The sequence below is a fragment of the Taudactylus pleione genome, unplaced genomic scaffold (assembly GCF_031769625.1).
Source record: "Taudactylus pleione unplaced genomic scaffold, aTauple2 ptg001628l, whole genome shotgun sequence".
NCBI classification, from domain to species: Eukaryota; Metazoa; Chordata; class Amphibia; order Anura; family Myobatrachidae; genus Taudactylus; species Taudactylus pleione.
This window is the reverse complement of record NW_028286025.1, coordinates 619,901-638,621: the sequence shown is the minus strand read 5'-3', so window position 1 is coordinate 638,621 and position 18,721 is coordinate 619,901. Positions and strand designations below refer to the sequence as shown.

General features: G+C 41.9%; 1 protein-coding gene across 4 annotated transcripts in view; it reads left to right on the top strand.

Annotated features, from left to right (window-relative positions):
- Positions 1-14,427, top strand: part of BCL11B (BCL11 transcription factor B) — a 123,338-nt gene extending 108,911 nt beyond the window's left edge. For 2 of the 4 annotated variants that reach the window (XM_088464277.1, XM_088464280.1), the window contains exon 3: positions 7,984-14,427. In XM_088464277.1, coding sequence (XP_088320403.1) covers positions 7,984-9,989 — 2,006 coding nt within the window. In that variant the 3' untranslated portion in view covers positions 9,990-14,427. The remainder of the gene's footprint in view (positions 1-7,983) is intronic. The other 2 variants (XM_088464278.1, XM_088464279.1) reach the window with 2 other exon arrangements.
- The last annotated feature ends 4,294 nt before the right edge of the window (positions 14,428-18,721 follow it).

The window sequence follows — 18,721 nt, the reverse complement described above, 5'->3', positions numbered from 1 at the left end:
AAAATTCACCACCCGCTGGGACTGCCAGTCTGGACTGCAGTTAGCAGAGAGAGCTCTTCTACTCCCCACCTATAATGGCAGCCTTATCTGGCTTCTAGGGAACGCAGCCAATGCAGTTCCTAGAAGCCCGGGCTGCTTGTCAATTTGTGCGCATGTGCTTTATCGTGATTCCGGGCTGCACAGACCCGCGCAGAGACCAGACCGCCCCGCCCCCCCGCAGGTAGCAGGTAGGAGCCGCCGCTGTTGATCACTATAAAATAACAACAACAAGCTTAACAATTAAATAAAGAGACGGACACAGTGAATTATAAATTGGGCAGCTATTTATTTCAATCTAAAGCAATCTTATTAAAGACTTTAGGCTGAGGCCAGAAAACAAGCAAAACCATACAATGCACAACCAACCATAGCAGACATGCATAAGCTGAGTCCGCCCTAGGTGCTCAACACAATAAGAATAGGGGTATCCCGCATGCTCCCGATCAGCTGCTCTACCGTACTTTCCACCCCAACTAAATAGCCAACCAAGAAAACAACCAACCAAGCAAACGGGAGTACGAGAGGGGAAGATAAGAGGCTTGGGATCTAAATACACGACGGCCAGCTCCCAGCCTTGTGGTTTAATCTATCCTCTGCCTCCAGTTCTCCTTATTAGTGTGCCCGCTACAGTCTTTTCGCATTATTTAATTGATAGATTTAATCATTTTTTTCCACGACCTGAAGGACTATGCCCATTTGATTTTTTTGTAAAGGCAAGACAACGGGTGTTTGTAATTAATTTGCCTGAATTTGTACTTTAATGTTGTGTTTGCACCTGCATTTAATTTTATTTTGCACAGTATTATTTCTTAATAACGCTGTCCGAAACAGACTGAACTACGTATATATGACACTTCAATAAAGTGCAATATTGTGTAAGAATTCAGGGCCTGATTCAGAGCCGGACACTCTGACCAGAGCGCTCGCTCTGAATCAGGGCCCTCCTACCTAAAAATGGAGCGGCCTCTTGGACGCTCGCATAGCTGTGGGTGACCACCCACAGCTTATGCGAGCGTCCATGATGATGGTCGCGGTGGTCAAGACCATCGCGACCATCGGGCTTGCGACGAGACCTTTGCGGTAGGGTCTCGTTGACCACAAGCGCTCGCGAGCGGGTCTGAATCAGGCCCTGAGTACTGTGACCTTAGCGTTTACTACTAACCGTGTCATGTCTCCTGGCTTAAACAAGGCACCTATACTAAATGCTTTCTCCTGGGGTAAACCTGGCGCAGTATACCACTGTTTTCTCCTGGCGCACACTCTACCCTGGCAGAGCTGGGCGCATCGTGAGACGCCTCCAGTTTTGTGCACAGAATTATTATTTTTTCTGTTGGGACATAGTACGCCGGCCTTTTTGGCGCAAACAAACCCAACCACGTTGGCCCTTCAAGGCTTTAAACACCCACACTGGCTGTGGAGCCTATTTGCAGCTGTCATCTTCCCCCTCCCCATCTGTTTTTTATAATTATTTTTAAGCTTGAATCCAGATTTTTCCTTCATCTTTAAGCTTCTATTAGGACGACCACAAACCATAATAGACTTGGGATGTTTTGTAAGCTCCAATCTCATCCCATGAACCCAATCCTCCCATCCCACATCCACTAGAAACTAAAGATACAGTCCAGGCGCCCTAGTGTCACTTCCAGTATCTAAATGGTCTTTAGTAACCAGGAAACTTTCCTTCCGGAAAATACACCCGATTTTAGCAAGTCATTTTACCGGCTGTGAATGACCAAGAGACCATTAGAGGAGCAGCTCTTAATAAATATGTAAACAGGCCTTGCATGACTCTGGTTAACCACAGGCCCCTTTAAAATAGTTTAAAATTAGGTTACTCTCTATCATTTACATTTGCATTGAAAGTCAGTCAGCTTCTCATAGCTGTTCCTCTGTAAGCGCCACAAACCGACATACCATGCACACGTACGACGGTTACTCCTTTCTACCATTACCACTAACACCAGTGCTTGTGTGCTATACCGTTGCAGTAAGGGTTCTGTATTTGGTAGCCTGCATGTTCCCATACAACTGGAACCCCCTCGATCATGGTAACAACGTGTTTGCATGATAAACATAACCTATATTCTAGCCTAGCTATTTTTTTTAGCTTGTTAAATTTGCTGAAACATACAGCACTGCATAACTTAATCATAAAATGATTTGGCAAGTGGAGATGTTGCCCATAGCAACCAATCAGATTCTACTTAACATTTAACTAGCACATTCTAGAAGATAATAGCTAGAATCTGATTGGTTGCTATGGGCAACATCTATACTTCTAAAAACTCTCACTTTAGTGAATTTACCCCTAAGTATTTTTTTTTTATTATTGGATTAGGTGGATTTTTTTAGAATGTTTGAAAGTTTTTTTTTTTTTTTTTGTTTAGTTGCTTTCTGATTGCAAATAAATATTCATATTGATGACTATGATTTGTGTGCATTATGTTGTACTGGTATTGTCCTTTGGGCTGTGGTATATTTTGTCGACATGGTTATGTCGTCCAGATGCCTAACCTTCCCCTCCTGTAGCCTAAACCACCCCCTAGTGTCTAACCCTCCCCTTCCGTAGCCTAACCCTCCCCCTAGTGCATAACCCTAACCCTCCCCTTCCGAAGCCTAACCCTCCCCTAGTGCATAACCCTAACCCTCCCATTCCGTAGTCTAACCCACCCCCTAGTGCACAACCCTAACCCTCCCATACCGTATCCTAACCCTCCCCTAGTGCATAACCCTAACCCTCCCCTTCCGTAGACTAACCCTCCCCCAGTGTATAACCCTAACTTTCCGTGGCCTAACCCTCACCCTAGTGCCTAACCCTAACTCCTCCCATAGCCTAACCGTCCCCTAGTGTATAACCCTAACCTTCCACAGCCTAACCCTCCCCCTAGAGCCTAACCCCTCCCCCTAGTGTATAACCCTAACCTTCCGTAGCCTAACCCTCCCCCTAGAGCCTAACCCCGCCCCTAGTGTATAACCCTAACCTTCTCCTTCTGCAGACTAACCCTCCCCCTAGTGTCTAACCCCTCGCCCTAGTGTATAACCCTAACCTTCCCCATCCGCAGCCTAACCCTCCGCCTAGTGCCTAACCCTAACACCTCCCCCTATTGTATAACCCTAACCCTCCCTTTCCGTAGCCTAACCCTCTCCTACTGCCTAACCCTAAGCCCTCCTCTTAGTGTATAACCCTCCCCTTCCGTAGGCCTAACCCTCCTCCTAGTACCTAAACCCTCCCGTAGCCTAACACTAACCCTCCCCCTAGTGCCCAACTTTCCCTCCCGTTGTATCTTGTTGCTGTAATACATCGTTTTATCAGCTGTTCAATTTTGAGACAGTTCTCCTTTAAGTTTCCAGCAAAGTGTCCAGGCACAGTCACACTCACAGCCCTTATAGAAGGCTTGTACTGCTACATACCTCATGTGTTACCTGATCAGGAGACATCAGGTAAGAGAGGTCAAATTCTTGTCAGCATGTCCCAGCAAGTGGCTGTGCGCAGACCTGCCATTTAAAACGACCAGTTCAGTTGAATTAAATAGCCTTCGTAATCCTCGTTTACCTGAATGGAACTTTTCATGTTTATACAAGTTGTTGCAGCTTTCCTGCAGAGCATTGAGCATATGGTATATTTGGGAGCACGAATGCAGGCTGTGTTAGCAGGGATATCATACTGACTAATTACACCATGTCCTAAAGGACAGATAGACAGCCAGGATGTAACTGAGGGCTATACATCTCAACGTCTTTTCTGAACTGACTTCCCTATAGCTTAGTGCTTTTAACAAGTTGCTGGCACCTAGCAAGTTACCATTAAAGTCTTCCTGTGCCCTCTACACAACATGTATTGGGCTAGGTCAGTGTGAGGTGTTATCACCTGATTGAGGACATATTCGAGGCATGAGGAACGAGGCGGTAATATTACCTAGGCTGCATTGTCGTGAATTTTGGTACAGCCAGACTCTGTGCCGACAAGGGGCACACTGTAAGAAATAGATGCTTAGAAATTAGATTCCAGATTACTGTGGGGTTTGTGAGATAGGGAACAGGACGAGTGCAGAATTATCTTGTCTCTACCTGCCTCTGTTGTGTTAAGGACTGACGACTTTCTGCATTCCCGTAGCTTGGGAATGTTACTTGGAATGGAAACACACATTTGCCATACTGTTTCCTCTGCAAAGAATTGTTTGATTTTTTTTTTCAGCATGTAATATGTTTACATAACATACTATAGTTATTTTATACGTCATAATTCCATTGAGGGCAACAGGAAGCCTTTCAGTGGTCTGCAATCTACCCTCCTGACTTTCTGTAGGGATTGTAGTGTCACACAGGAGCGCAGTGCAGTCACTCAGTCTATGCATCAGGTTAGTCTGAGACTCCATGATGATGTCAGAGTGAGTGCAGTGCAGTCAATCATGCTGGATACAGACTTGTCAATATAGCGCTCATAGCGAGATATATCGAGAGTGCATTGACAGGTGTGGACACCCGATATGTTTGTGAACGACGTCGTTCACAGACTCTTTCGGATCGGCTCTGCAGCACAGCAGATACCCAATATATCTGAAATGTGTGTACAGGCGACCCGCCGACCGTCCCAGTACACAAGTTTAAATGTCCTTCCATATATGATGTCAGGCCAGTCATACCGAGCAGCCAATTGGTAAGTGTGTATCGCTTACCAATCGGCGACAGTCACACAGTGTATGCAACATGTTATTCTGTGATTGGATGGTGATATCATAGTGCAGTCACACAGTCTAGGTTAGGATGTGTTTGGATAGTGATATCACAGTGTGAGGGCAGTGCAGTCACACAGTCTATGCAGCAGGTTAGTCTGTGATGGGATGGTGATGTCATAGAGAGTGCAGTGCAGTCACACAGTATATGCAGCAGGTTAGGGTGTGATTGGATAGTGATATCACAGTGTGAGTGCAGTGCAGTCACACAGTCTAGGTAGCTGGTTAGGATGTGATTGGATAGTTATGTCATAGAGAGTGCAGTGCAGTCACAGTCTCGGTAGCAGGTTAGGATGTGATTGGATAGTGATATCACAGTGAGTGCAGTGCAGTCGCACAGCCTAGGTAGCAGGTTAGGATGTGATTGGATAGTTATGTCACAGTGTGAGTGCAGTCACACAGCCTAGGTAGCAGGTTAGGATGTGATTGGATAGTGATATCACAGTGTGAGTGCAGTCGCACAGCCTAGGTAGCAGGTTAGGATGTGATTGGATAGTGATATCACAGTGTGAGTGCAGTCACACAGTATATGCAGCAGGTTAGGGTGTGATTGGATAGTGATATCACAGTGTGAGTGCAGTGCAGTCACACAGTCTCGGTAGCAGGTTAGGATGTGATTGGATAGTGATATCACAGTGAGTGCAGTGCAGTCGCACAGCCTAGGTAGCAGGTTAGGATGTGATTGGATAGTGATATCACAGTGTGAGTGCAGTCACACAGCCTAGGTAGCAGGTTAGGATGTGATTGGATAGTGATATCACAGTGTGAGTGCAGTCGCACAGCCTAGGTAGCAGGTTAGGATGTGATTGGATAGTGATATCACAGTGTGAGTGCAGTCGCACAGCCTAGGTAGCAGGTTAGGATGTGATTGGATAGTGATATCACAGTGTGAGTGCAGTCGCACAGCCTAGGTAGCAGGTTAGGATGTGATTGGATAGTGATATCACAGTGTGAGTGCAGTCACACAGCCTAGGTAGCAGGTTAGGATGTGATTGGATAGTGATATCACAGTGTGAGTGCAGTCACACAGTCTAGGTAGCAGGTTAGGATGTGATTGGATAGTGATATCACAGTGTGAGTGCAGTCGCACAGTCTATGCAGCAGGTTAGTCTGTGATTGGATGGTGATGTCATAGAGAGTGCAGTGCAGTCGCACAGTCTAGGTAGCAGGTTAGGATGTGATTGGATAGTGATATCACAGTGTGAGTGCAGTCGCACAGCCTAGGTAGCAGGTTAGGATGTGATTGGATAGTGATATCACAGTGTGAGTGCAGTGCAGTCATACACTATGTAGCCTGTGATTGGATTGTGATGTCTTCTCATCCACTTGGCTAGCCAGCCATAATATAATGTATTGCTTGGCTGTGTGAAGGTTTTCATGCTGCTGCTCTGATCTTAAAACATGACCTGGTGTACCTCTGCAAATGTAAGGTGTGACCCTCTTGTGAGTTCGAGAACTACAAGTGAGAGCCTTGAAAAATGTCATATTGCCCTCCTCTCCCAGATATGATGAAGTGTATTCTTAGCTGAGAAATAACGCTTGAACATTTTATATATATAAAGAGGAACATTTTTTTTAAAATAAACTTATGCACAGGAAAGTATAAAAGCAGTACTGTAACCCATGGCAACCTGTCAGAGGTTTCCTTTCATTGCCTTAGTTATTATGCATATACACTTACACTCATTTGCATATACATAACCCATTATGAGCCCCCTTCAGCTTGCCAGTATTCACCAGCCCCCAAGGGTCTCACCTCCGCACCCTGACATCCCTCCTTAAATATATTAGGCTAAGGAACAAGCGCAGGATTGTGACTTGTCGTTTTTGTCTTTTACAAGTATATTCTTAGTACATACATCTGTACAAATGCTGTGTACAGTACATATCATTCAGTATTATTAGTAAACATAATATTTGTGGGCAAAAACCTACATATAATGGCTTTCAAAGAGTGTAATAAGGTATGGATTTACTAAAACCTCTAAAACAGACAAGTGGTGGTGTTGCCCATAGCAACCATTCAGTTTCTATCTATCATTTTCTAGAATGCAATAGAGAAATGTTAGCTAGAATCTGATCGGTTGCTATGGGCAACACCTCCACTTGTCTGTTTTAGAAGCTTTAGTAAATCTGCCCCTACAGTGTCTGGAAGTTCGAGAAGCAGCAGCTCACCAGTTTCTCATTCACTCCTATGATAATTAGAAGTGGGGATTCCAAGCATCTATAATACAGTCCCACCTTTCCGTCTCCATAACTTGCCTTTGGCCTACTCTTCAATGCGAGATCTTCCTCCTTTTCAACATAACATAATTTACTTTTGCTTCATGTCTTGCTCAAACAACGACACTTGTCCCCCACCCCCCCACATTGCTTCCATGTTTTCTTTGAATAATTATCAATTGCACCACAAATCATTCATACATGCATTATTTGTTGGGACAAAACAGCTTCTACATGTCAGAAACCTTCCTCTACGCAGTGTTATTGTACTTCTGAATGATCTAAAATAAATCTAGTGATAAGGGTGGACATTTATTAACAGATAAGCCTTAATGCCATACTCAACAGGGCTACAGTGCCTCAGCTGTGCAATTGCAGTATATTAAAAAAAAATAATCAATGTAAATGTGTTAAGGTGAAGTACATTGAAGCACTTATTGATCAGATATTGTTTTTTTTTTTCTACACGCATGTTCATTGCACTGCAGAGCTGATAACAGTGTAATGCAGGTATATCAGCAAACATTCATTACTGCGCTCTCTGGCTGAACGCAGATGGCGCAGCAGTCATAACAATTACAGGTGCATTTGTTACAGCCTTGTTTTCAATGCAGAAAGTAGCAAATAGATTGCCTCAGTCACCTACGTACAGTTGTGGGTGGGCTGTCAGTTTCCTAGCGACCAGTGACATGATGGACCAATTAATAGTTGCCAGGTGTGAGTCGTATTCATGAGTGTGAGTCATTGGCTCCTGGCAGAGTGAGAAGCTACATCGTGAATACTAGTGCACACTACAAAATGGCTGCCCGCAGTGTCTAAGTGACAGGCTCACTTTAAATTAAGCGTCAGGCGCTCCATAATTAAATTATGGTGGCTTGTTTAAAGATGCAACCAATACTGACATGCATGCTTAGAAATCTAATGTTGACCGCTAAAAACCTGCTGGGGCTTTAATGCAGTATTTTAATTTATTTCTCCTTTCTCCTAGGTAAAGATGAGCCTTCAAGCTATATTTGCACAACATGTAAGCAGCCTTTTAACAGCGCCTGGTTCCTGCTTCAGCATGCTCAAAACACACACGGATTTCGCATCTATCTGGAGACCAGCCCAACTAGCAGTTCCCTTACACCCCGAATTACTATCCCCCCGCCTCTGGGTCCGGAGACTGTTGCACCGTCCCCCCTGATGAACTTCCTTGGAGACAGCAATCCCTTTAACCTTTTGCGAATGACTGGACCCATTCTACGTGATCATCCAGGATTCGCCGAGGCTCGTCTCCCAAACACTCCACCACTCTTCAGCCCACCCCCTCGTCATCACCTGGACCCGCACCGCCTTAGTGCCGAAGAAATGGGGTTAGTTGCCCAGCATCCCAGTGCCTTTGACAGAGTTATGCGTCTAAATCCAATGGCAATTGAATCTCCAGCAATGGATTTTTCCCGAAGGCTACGAGAACTGGCAGGAAATAATTCCACTCCTCCTCCGGTGTCTCCAAACCGTGGCAATCCTATGCATCGCCTACTAAATCCCTTTCAGCCAAGCCCTAAATCCCCTTTTATGAGTACACCACCATTGCCACCAATGCCCCCAACCAGTACAACGCCACCACAAACCCAGGCCAAAAGCAAGTCCTGCGAGTTCTGCGGCAAGACATTCAAGTTTCAGAGCAATCTTATAGTTCACCGTCGCAGTCACACGGGGGAGAAACCGTATAAATGTCAGCTGTGCGATCACGCATGCTCGCAGGCAAGCAAGTTGAAACGCCACATGAAAACGCATATGCACAAAGCCGGCTCAATGACTGGCAGGTCTGATGATGGACTATCAGCTACAAGCTCGCCAGAGCCGGGCACTAGTGAGCTTACAGGAGAAGGAGTGAAATCCAATGAGACAGATTTTAGAAATGAAAGCGACCGTTCCTTAGGCCATGACCATGAAGAAGAAGAGGAGGAGGAAGAAGAAGAGGAGGAGGAGGAGGAACTGGAGAATGAAAGTAGACCCGAGTCAAGCTTCAGTATGGACTCGCAAATAAGCCGTAATCGCGAAAATGGCGCTAAGGCTATCCATGACGAGAAGTCCCTCATCCTTGGTAAAGTGATGGAAAATGTAAACATAGCGAACATGCACCAGTATAATGACATGCTCAATGACAAACAGAAGAGAAGTCATTTCATGAAGCGGACTTCTGACCCACGAGACCTATGTCGGAGAATTCCGGGTGATGAAGATGGGGTTGAAAGGGAAATCATCCGAAATGAAGAGGGGACAATCAACGGAAGAAATTTTGGCTCAGGTGAACCCTTCCCAGGCTTGTTCCCTCGAAAACCGATGCCCATCTCCGGCTCGGGCCTCAATAACTCATCAAAAAGGATAAAAATTGAGAAGGACTTAGACTTACCACCAGCGACGATAATTCCTTCAGAAAACGTTTACTCGCAGTGGCTGGTTGGATATGCAGCATCACGGCACTTCATGAAGGATCCGTTTCTAGGATTCACAGACTCTCGACAATCCCCTTTTGCAACGTCTTCTGAACACTCTTCAGAAAACGGAAGCCTGCGGTTCTCCACTCCACCAGGTGACATGCTGGACGGGGGTCTCTCAGGGCGGAGTGGGACAGCAAGCGGGGGCAGTACACCTCACATCGGCGGACCAGGCCCTGGCCGACCCAGCTCAAAGGAAGGGAGAAGGAGTGATACATGCGAGTTCTGTGGCAAAGTATTTAAGAACTGCAGCAACCTCACGGTCCACCGTCGGAGCCACACTGGGGAGCGGCCTTACAAATGCGAGCTCTGCAACTACGCATGCGCACAAAGCAGCAAGCTGACGCGCCACATGAAAACACATGGCCAGATAGGTAAGGAGGTGTACCGCTGTGACATTTGCCAGATGCCCTTCAGTGTTTACAGCACCCTGGAAAAACACATGAAAAAGTGGCACGGAGAACACTTGCTGACAAATGACGTGAAAATTGAGCAGGCAGAAAGAAGCTAAGGCCCCTATATGGGTTAAATCAATTTAATTTGTACAGATTTAACTATTGCCAACCGAGAAAAGCTGACCTAACCTGCCTTCTTAAGCATAACTTAGCGTAAACATGTTAGGTGTCGCAAAGTGGCACTTATAATATAACCTGTGTTTGCAGTTCTTTTAAACCTGAGGGTTGAATAAGGCAGTAAAAATTGTGGAGCCTTTTAACTGTGCAATAATTTCTGTATTTATTTGGGTTTTATTTGTCATTTTGGCATGTGCAGGTACTTTTTTATTTTAGCTGTTTTTATTTCTTTTCTATTATTTTTTTACTATTATTATTATTATTGTTTTTTTTTTTTTGTTGCGCATCCTTGTTAAAACCCCCTCTTGTGCTGCAGGGACCAGCAACTACCCCACCCATCCCGTTAGTAGCCCCTTTTGTCCTATTAGTGGAGAATTGTATTTTAAATTATCATTTTGGGCTGCTACGTTTCTGGAATTTAAGCTAAATCTATGTAATTTCTTGCAAAGAAGCCATCAGCTATTTGATTTCAGTTGTTACTGGTTTCCCATTTATCTTGCCATTTCTTAATAGATGGGGTCAGAGATATTTACACAGCGGATTACAATCTTTAAAATCTTAGCACTTAATTATATTGCATGGTAGGGTCTCACGAGCAACAGTTAAAATGCAAGCTAAAATTTGAGGACCTCTATACTTGAGAATCTTGAGTGTGTACACATAAAAGCAAGGAAAGTAACATTAAACAAGTTTTTTTTTTCCTTTTTTTCATTCAATTACATCCTTAACTTTCCATATACAGCAGGAGTACAGTGAGAGAGGCGTACTTTTAAGTCATGCTCCCAGCTTGAATGCAATCTGCTATATGTAATAAAATATACTTAATATTTTTGCTGCTTAAGTGACCTGCAACACCTGGCTCTATGAGCATTTGTGTCACAGGTCACTCCAGCAAGCAAATGGCAATTTTTTTTTACTTATTTATTTATTTTTATTTAAAAAAAAAGCACTGTTAACCCTTTAAATGCAGAACCCACCTGCAGTGCTTTGCAGTTCTCTCAGTGCTGAAAGGCTGAAGGGTCATCTCTGCCATTCAATCTATAACGTATTGTCATTGTCATTGGTTGCTGATTGCATATATTGTGGACTATGAATTGAAAATGTTATTTATTTCTAAGTAATGAAAGTTCCAATAATGACACCTGCTTTTAAGATCCTTCTTCCATTTTTGTTTTCTTTTCTTTTTTCTTTGCGTGCACCAGGAGGACAGCAGAGATCAAAAGGTTATCCATTTTAATTTTGTTGACCGCACTTTAAAACTTGAGTTTCTGTTTTCCATGGCTTCTGAACAAGAAATTACAGCCTATTCTCCTACGCAACCCGATGGCGGGTTGAAACTCTATAAGGGAACACCTGAGATTAAGTGCCAGTGTTGCTAAGCATGGCATTCACAATGCTGGCACTATAAAAGATATATATATATAATTTATTGGACGGTTTGTCTACTGCCATTCGATTTTTTGTGAGTGCCTTGAAAACTGATCTTCCTATGTGAGTCTCTTGAGACAAATGCAAAACAATTTTTGTGAAACAAAAAAAGGACTTTTAAAAAATAGTAATACAAGAAAAGTACATTTCTTTTACAAAAACAAACAAAAGCCACATTTTACTTATTAAAAAAAAATTCTGGTTGACGATAGTGGACACAATAATGCCATAAGACCCAATCTAACGAAGATGTTTACTCAGCACAAGTTTGAACCTTCTCTAGCTGATTTATTGTCAGCCTTGTTTCTTTTCAGGACAACGCTGCTTAGAAAACGGAATGAAAATTATTTACTGCTGAATTGAAAATGAAATGACACAACTTACCAGTTATCGTTGAATGGGGGAAAAAACAATTCAGGAACAACGGCTATTTTTTTTTTATTATTATTATTTTAACGTTAAATTTAGTGCACTCTGTCTTAAAATACGTTTACAGTATTCAATACGTACAAGGGTAAAAAAAAAAGAAAATAAATAACTGTGTGTATGTGTGTTTGGACGATCATTTCTTTTTCAAAGTTTGCTTAATAGGTTATAAAATGCCATAATGGACATGTGTATATTGTTTATTTTTCTTTTCTTTTTTTTTATTTTTGGTGACGGGGTTTTAGTATATATTATATATATTAAAATTTCTTGATTACTGTAAAAGTGGACCAGTATTTGTAATAATGGAGAATGCCTGGGCATTTTACAAAACCAGAAAAAAAATCCTTGAAAAATGTTGCAGTAAAAAAACTTAAATGGTGGGTCTATAACATTGTTCTTGTCACTGTAATTGTAAAGTCTGAGTTTTAGTACTTATTTTCCTGCCTTGGGTGTTAATTTTTTTATTTCAAACTGTATAGAAACTTGTATTTGGGGATTAAAAGGTGATTGCTACACCATGTAGAAAAAGTGAGTAGAAAAAAAGTGCTTAATATTGTTATTGCTTTGCAGAAAAAAAAATTATGTTTCTGAACTGTGCTTAATTTTCCTCCCTCTCCCTCCCGCCCCTTCCCTCTTCTGGAATGGTTATTGATATTGATTGGTTCACATGATGTAGGCACTTGCTGTATTTTTACCGGAGCTTGTAATTTTTTAACTGTACGCTTGTCCTTTTAAAAGGATTAAATGTACCTTTTTGTTAGTGAATTTGAAAAAAAAAAAAAAAAAAGAAATAAACAGGCTGCCATAATATATTTTTTTAATTTGGCAGGATAAAATATTGAAAAAAAAAAGGGAAAAAAAATAAATTTGTAATTTAAGTCCTTACTGTACATAAAATAAAAAAAGGAAGTTGTTTGTCAGCTTCTGGGTAATTGAAACAAAATGGCTTAAATATTTTGTTCACCGGTAATTTTAGTTGTACATTCTTTTTTCCATGATCAGCCTACAAAATAAGTACTGTTCCTACAGGGATGTAACAAACTATAAGGTGCCTGGACCTTGTATCAAGGCCTCAGCAGGTATTGACTGATTGGTACGTAATATCCATGTAAAATAATATCAAAGTTTTTGTATAAAGACAGGAACATTCCACATACCTGTAAAGATTCCAGGAAAGCCTCTTATAGAGCGTTATTCTCAAACCTTACACCTTATCCTTTTTCCCTATATGTTGTACTTAAGTAACACAAACTGGTTAAATGATAATGCAGAAGCAACTGTATTAATATGTTTTATGGTCCAGGCACAGCCATCCCCTGTCAGAACAGGACCTAATATGAACCCCGGTCTTGCCAGCCCATTAGTGTCTGCTTTGCTCGTCACTCCTTTTTGTACATTCCATAAAACTCCTGAATGTTTGATGGGCTGAGATGAAATTCTGCTCCTTTCCCATAATACCGTAATTCTGGGAACACTAAATTGACAGCCTTATGCTGTTTAGATTTCAAATGCCCTCCTGGCAGACATAGATAAAAAGAAACAAAAAATTACCCCACAAAACATTGGACATCCCAGGAGGCAGAGCCTCTGCCTACTTTAATTTATCTAATACATTTTTTTTCTGAAAAATGGGTTACAGCGATCCTGGCCTCACTGACCCTAGGCGGGAGCCTAGGTTGCCTAATGGATGGTGTGGCTCTAGTTGAAAGTCAAACCATTAAGTTTGAAAGTAACGTTCTATATAATGTATAAACTTCACCAGCAAATGCAAAGTCTCTTTATGGCCAGCATGTTGTGCATCACACTGTATGACTCTATAGTAGAGTGTTCCTTTAGGTCAAATTCATGCAACAAGCACAATTATAACATTTTGGAATTACAAGTAAATAAATGCCCCCATCCTTCATGACCCCTGAATCCAAAACACAAGCACAATCTGCAAGCTCCCGTGCCGTAGCTCTCTCCCTTCGTCTGATTTTTTTCCTTTTTTAACGGTCACCAGCATTTCATCCCAGCCCACGGTAAAAGACAGTCCGCCATTTTGTGTATTGCAGGCAGCCTCATCATTATGGTGCTCTTTGTATTTTCAGAACTGCAAAGCAAAATTAAATGTCAATTAAGTTGTTTGCATTTGTACGGCAAGGCAAAATATTTTTATTACCTTTTTCTATTATTGTATGAGCTTTTGTTGTTTTTTGAGGTTTTGTCTTTTACTACAAGTTTGAAACTATTTATTATTGCTTGGTATTTGCGCTCTGTTTGAAAAACGAGCACTTTTTTTTTTTTATTATGGATAAAATGTTGGAACGGCTAGAGGTCTTTCCAACATGGCTAGGTGAAATATTTATTGTTTCTTTATCTGTACAAGAATATGGTCTTTCTTTACCGTACTGTCTCATTGTTGAGTTCAGCATGTGTCTGCCATTTCATTGTACGCTCGTTTAAAACAAAGCTTGTTCCAGTTTTCAAGTTATAAAAAAGAAAAATAAATTGGACATTAAACTTGATCATCTGACGGTTCTTCCTGTTTTGTTTTATCACTGAGAATTGATTATTTTAACTTTTTTTTTTTTAATGGTTCATCATCAATAAAAAATATTCAGCACTGTGTGAAAAGGAGAACTACCTTAAATGGCTGAAATAAAGTGTCACACATTGTGGCAAATGATTTTGTGAAAAAGAAAGAAAAACAAAGTTAATTTCTAACTGCTAATTATGTACGGTTTGGTGTCAGTGTCACTTCTTTTGTGTGAATATATGCTGTTTCATATCAGTTCACGGCATTAAGCTGCATACTATTTCCAATGGGGGAATAGCACATACAGCCTCACATACATACAGTGTGGGCTTCTATCCCCGAACATCTATAGCACTGACTTCTAATCAACTATGACCTGCTACAAATGACATTATAATGTAATTTACACTCTATCTTACAAATTTAGCAATGAGTACTCCAGACGCAGAAGACTAACTGTGTCTGAAGTACTTAAATTGAAGTCAAGATTAATACTATGTTTTATAAAGCACAATACTTTTTATATATATAAAAAAAAAACCATTAGAGATGAAAGGTTCTTATTTAAGGCTCACAATGGATGGCGATTTTTAGCACAACAAAACACACCACAAAAAAACAACACACATTCCAGTCATAAATGACTATATCAGTAACTGATGGTTATCTCATTCATTCATCTTTTATTCTGAACAGGCCCAATAACACGAGAAAAAAAAGATATCCATATTTAATTTGTCTAACTGAAACAAGAATGAATGACCCGTCTGATGCTTTCAGCAGTGCATGGCAATCCAGGCAGTATCAAGCACAATGCCATTGTCTCAGTAATTGATTGCTCCACTTGCATCTTTACAAAACGGTAAACGGTAAAAGTGTGAATGATTTTTTTTAATGCTTTTTGTGTTACTATAATTAGCTTTCCTTAAATGATTCCCAGGCCAGGACATAACCATACGTTTGCACAGTATTATAGACAAGAACAATTAAAGTACTGTAGGAGGCCAAGAGATTCAACCCAACATTCTGATTGGTTCCTCACTGGGTAAAGAATTCACAACATTGTTGTACAATTTGTTAAACCTTCAAACTTTTTGCTCCTCAGAACCAGCTGAGACTTGCGGTTCCATTCCTCAGGAATACCTGCATATTGCCATTGATAGGAGTTAATCTGATCTGAGCTCTGCTCAGTGGTGACTATAAATTACTGCTGGGTTTTTGTCTTCATAGAAGCATCAATAAGGTTAAGTCAGGCGTACACATTATTTTGTTACACAGCAACATGAATCAATTTATTAAAAGCTGCAACGCACCAAATCTATTTGCATGGCAAGATGTCAAACCGAGAATACATCATGTCTCCCACTCTTCCGGGGGTACAAGCTTCCTGACCAATAAAATGTATCCATAACTCATTATTCCTAAACTTTAGCAGCAACAAACCATAGTACGAAGCGTTCTTTCTCCAAGGCATCCATCGCTACTATAAGTGCAGGTTTGATGTATAGAGATTCTCATTGTGGTTCCACATGTGGTGAGATTAAACTTATGTAAAAAAGGCACACCCTTATGAATGTTAATTCATGCTCTTAACAGTGATGACTTGGTATTATATTTACAGAACTGGAGGAAGAGGTATCAAATCTTGGAGAGAGATAAAGTGGCTGGAGATAAAGTACAAATCGATCAGCTCCTGTCATTTTTTAAACACAGCCTATAACATGGCAGTTAGAAGCTGATTGGTTGGTACTTTTGAGGGAGATTTTTCAAACCTTGGAGAGAGATAAAGTGCCAACCAATCAACTTCTAACTGTCATTCTACAGGTTGTGATTAAAAAATTAAGGGAGCTGATTGGTTAGTACTATGATAAATCTCCCCAATATATGTCAATTGATATGAGATATATAGATGACATATATAGATTTTAGATGGATATGAGACAAATGTAATCTGAAAAGTTATGAGATAGAAATATATATATACACACACACACAGACTCATATGCGAGATAGGTGGGAAAGAGAAATGACAGACAGATGTAGATATAATGTAGATGCCGAAATTTAGCTATAAGAATGAGCTGATAGGTTATGGTTAGTGCAGTGTACTTTAAGTCCCAAAGACTTGTAATGAGCTGGACACTGTAATATATGTCCAATATCCAGGCACACAAAAGTACCCGTCTGCTGCTAGCTCTCCGAACAATTTTGATGAATCTGTTATTTCAGTGAGTGCATATGGCAACACCCAGTGAACATTTAGGCTTACCATACCTGCAGACATGAAGGAGGTTTCATATTAGGAATGGCACTTGGGTAGGCAGTGAGTGACCGCCAATTCTGTGGTTGTGAGTTAGTGTAGGATTGTAGCGCTTCATTGAGGATATTGCACAGAGATAGTAGGTGAGATTCAGCTTCCTAGATGGAGGCCCTGTGCAAGGATGCATAATTTGAGCCAAGGACCTCCTAACCTACCTGCATTTCCTCCATTGCCAAGAGCAGAAGTTACCCAATCACAGACCTTAAGGCTCCCCAACAGTTCAGGTTTTGGAGATATCCATGGTTGAGCACAGGTGGTTAAATCAAATTGAGTGAGATATTAATTAAGTCACCTGTGGTCAAGCAAGGATATCTAAAACCTGAACTGTCGGGGAGCCTTGAGGACCACGTTTGGGAACCTCTGGCCTAGAGTATATGTACTGCACAGAAACCCTACTTCACAATCTTCTGCATTGCACAGAGATCCTTCCCTCTGCCACATTGCAGACCGTGCCAACTCACACACATTTCCATCATCGCAGCTAGCACAGCGCTAGCATCACTATAATCGGGTAGGAGCAGTCAGAGTTCCTGCCATGAGCATTAGCCAAGGAGCTGGAAAGTGCCCCCAGCTCCTCCTCTGTCGCCGGTAAGCAAATGGGTGTGTAGCCCAGCGTCCCTACCTCTGCCACGTGACTGCGGCATTCTATGCCACTGCCAAAATGGTGCAAACACTCTTGAAATGCCACAATTAAATACTTTTCTATTCCTTTTCATTGAAAAACAAAGGAATGAATATGAGCTACACTGACACTGAGGCGGAGCTGAGCACAAGTTGGCTGCGATTTCTCCTGCGCTGCTTTGAATTTTGTCTGTATACAGACTTGCATGCATCTTTCCTGGCGGACCACCCCTCCCCATAAGCGTAGACATATCTGTAATCCTCAGAGCGAACTTGTACCAGTCCTATTCTAGATTCCCAGGGAACATACGTGCATGTGCTTCCCTCCATCTCTGTATAGCCCACAGCTCTGCACACCCTCGTGTATACTCTCAGACGTAACCGGAGAGTATACTGAAATGCATACGACTGGGCGCACGTGCGCACGTTTGGTTGTGGAGCATGCACAGTGCAAAAGCACGCAAGATACACACCCCAAATGGGTGTACTTAGCTCTGCATCGCCCCATCGATACACATCGGGCAGTCACGCAGCGTACAAGTCCAGTCTAAGCAGCCGCAAACACTGCAGCTCTCCTGTATCGCAGAAACACCCACCCGTTACCACCATCAACGGCTGACTGTCACTCACTGTGCGAACGGTTCCTCTGTACAATCGCAAAGCAATCGCTGCACATGCACAATAGCAAACAATCCTTCCATATGCCAAAATATCGCCATTGTGTGCGCTGGTGAATCAGCCCCTATGTTCCCTATAACATGCACACACATAGGGGTATATTTACTAAAGGTCGATTTTGATCGATTTAAAATCGATGTTGTGTTCCGGGGCCAAAATCACACATTAACTAACAGTCAATTTTTTTATTTATTTTTTTAAGCATTAGTAAATATGTGACATAGCCACAGAAACGCAACATCGATGTTGATCGATTTTAAATCGATCAAAATCGACCTTTAGTAAATATACCCCTATACACACTAGGATTATTTTTTTTGCTGGGAGCCAATTAACCTACCTGTATATTTTTGGAGTGTGGGAGGAAATCGGAGCACCCGGAGGAAACTCATACAAGCACGGGGAGAACATACAAACTCCACACAGTGCCACGGTGGGAATCAAACCCAAGACCTCAGTGCTGTCAGGCAGTAGAGCTAACCATTACCAATGAGCCTGTTTACTGGAGAGTCTCCATGTGACAAGGTAGGTGTGAAATGAGCTGTAAACATTTGACTTGCATGCACTGTATCTGTGTTTTTAGTGTCACCTGTTGCCGAGTGTAAACAGATATCGGTGAGAGAAAAGTTGCAGACTTATAGGGAATGTATAGCATTCACAAGCATGTAAAAGAGTAT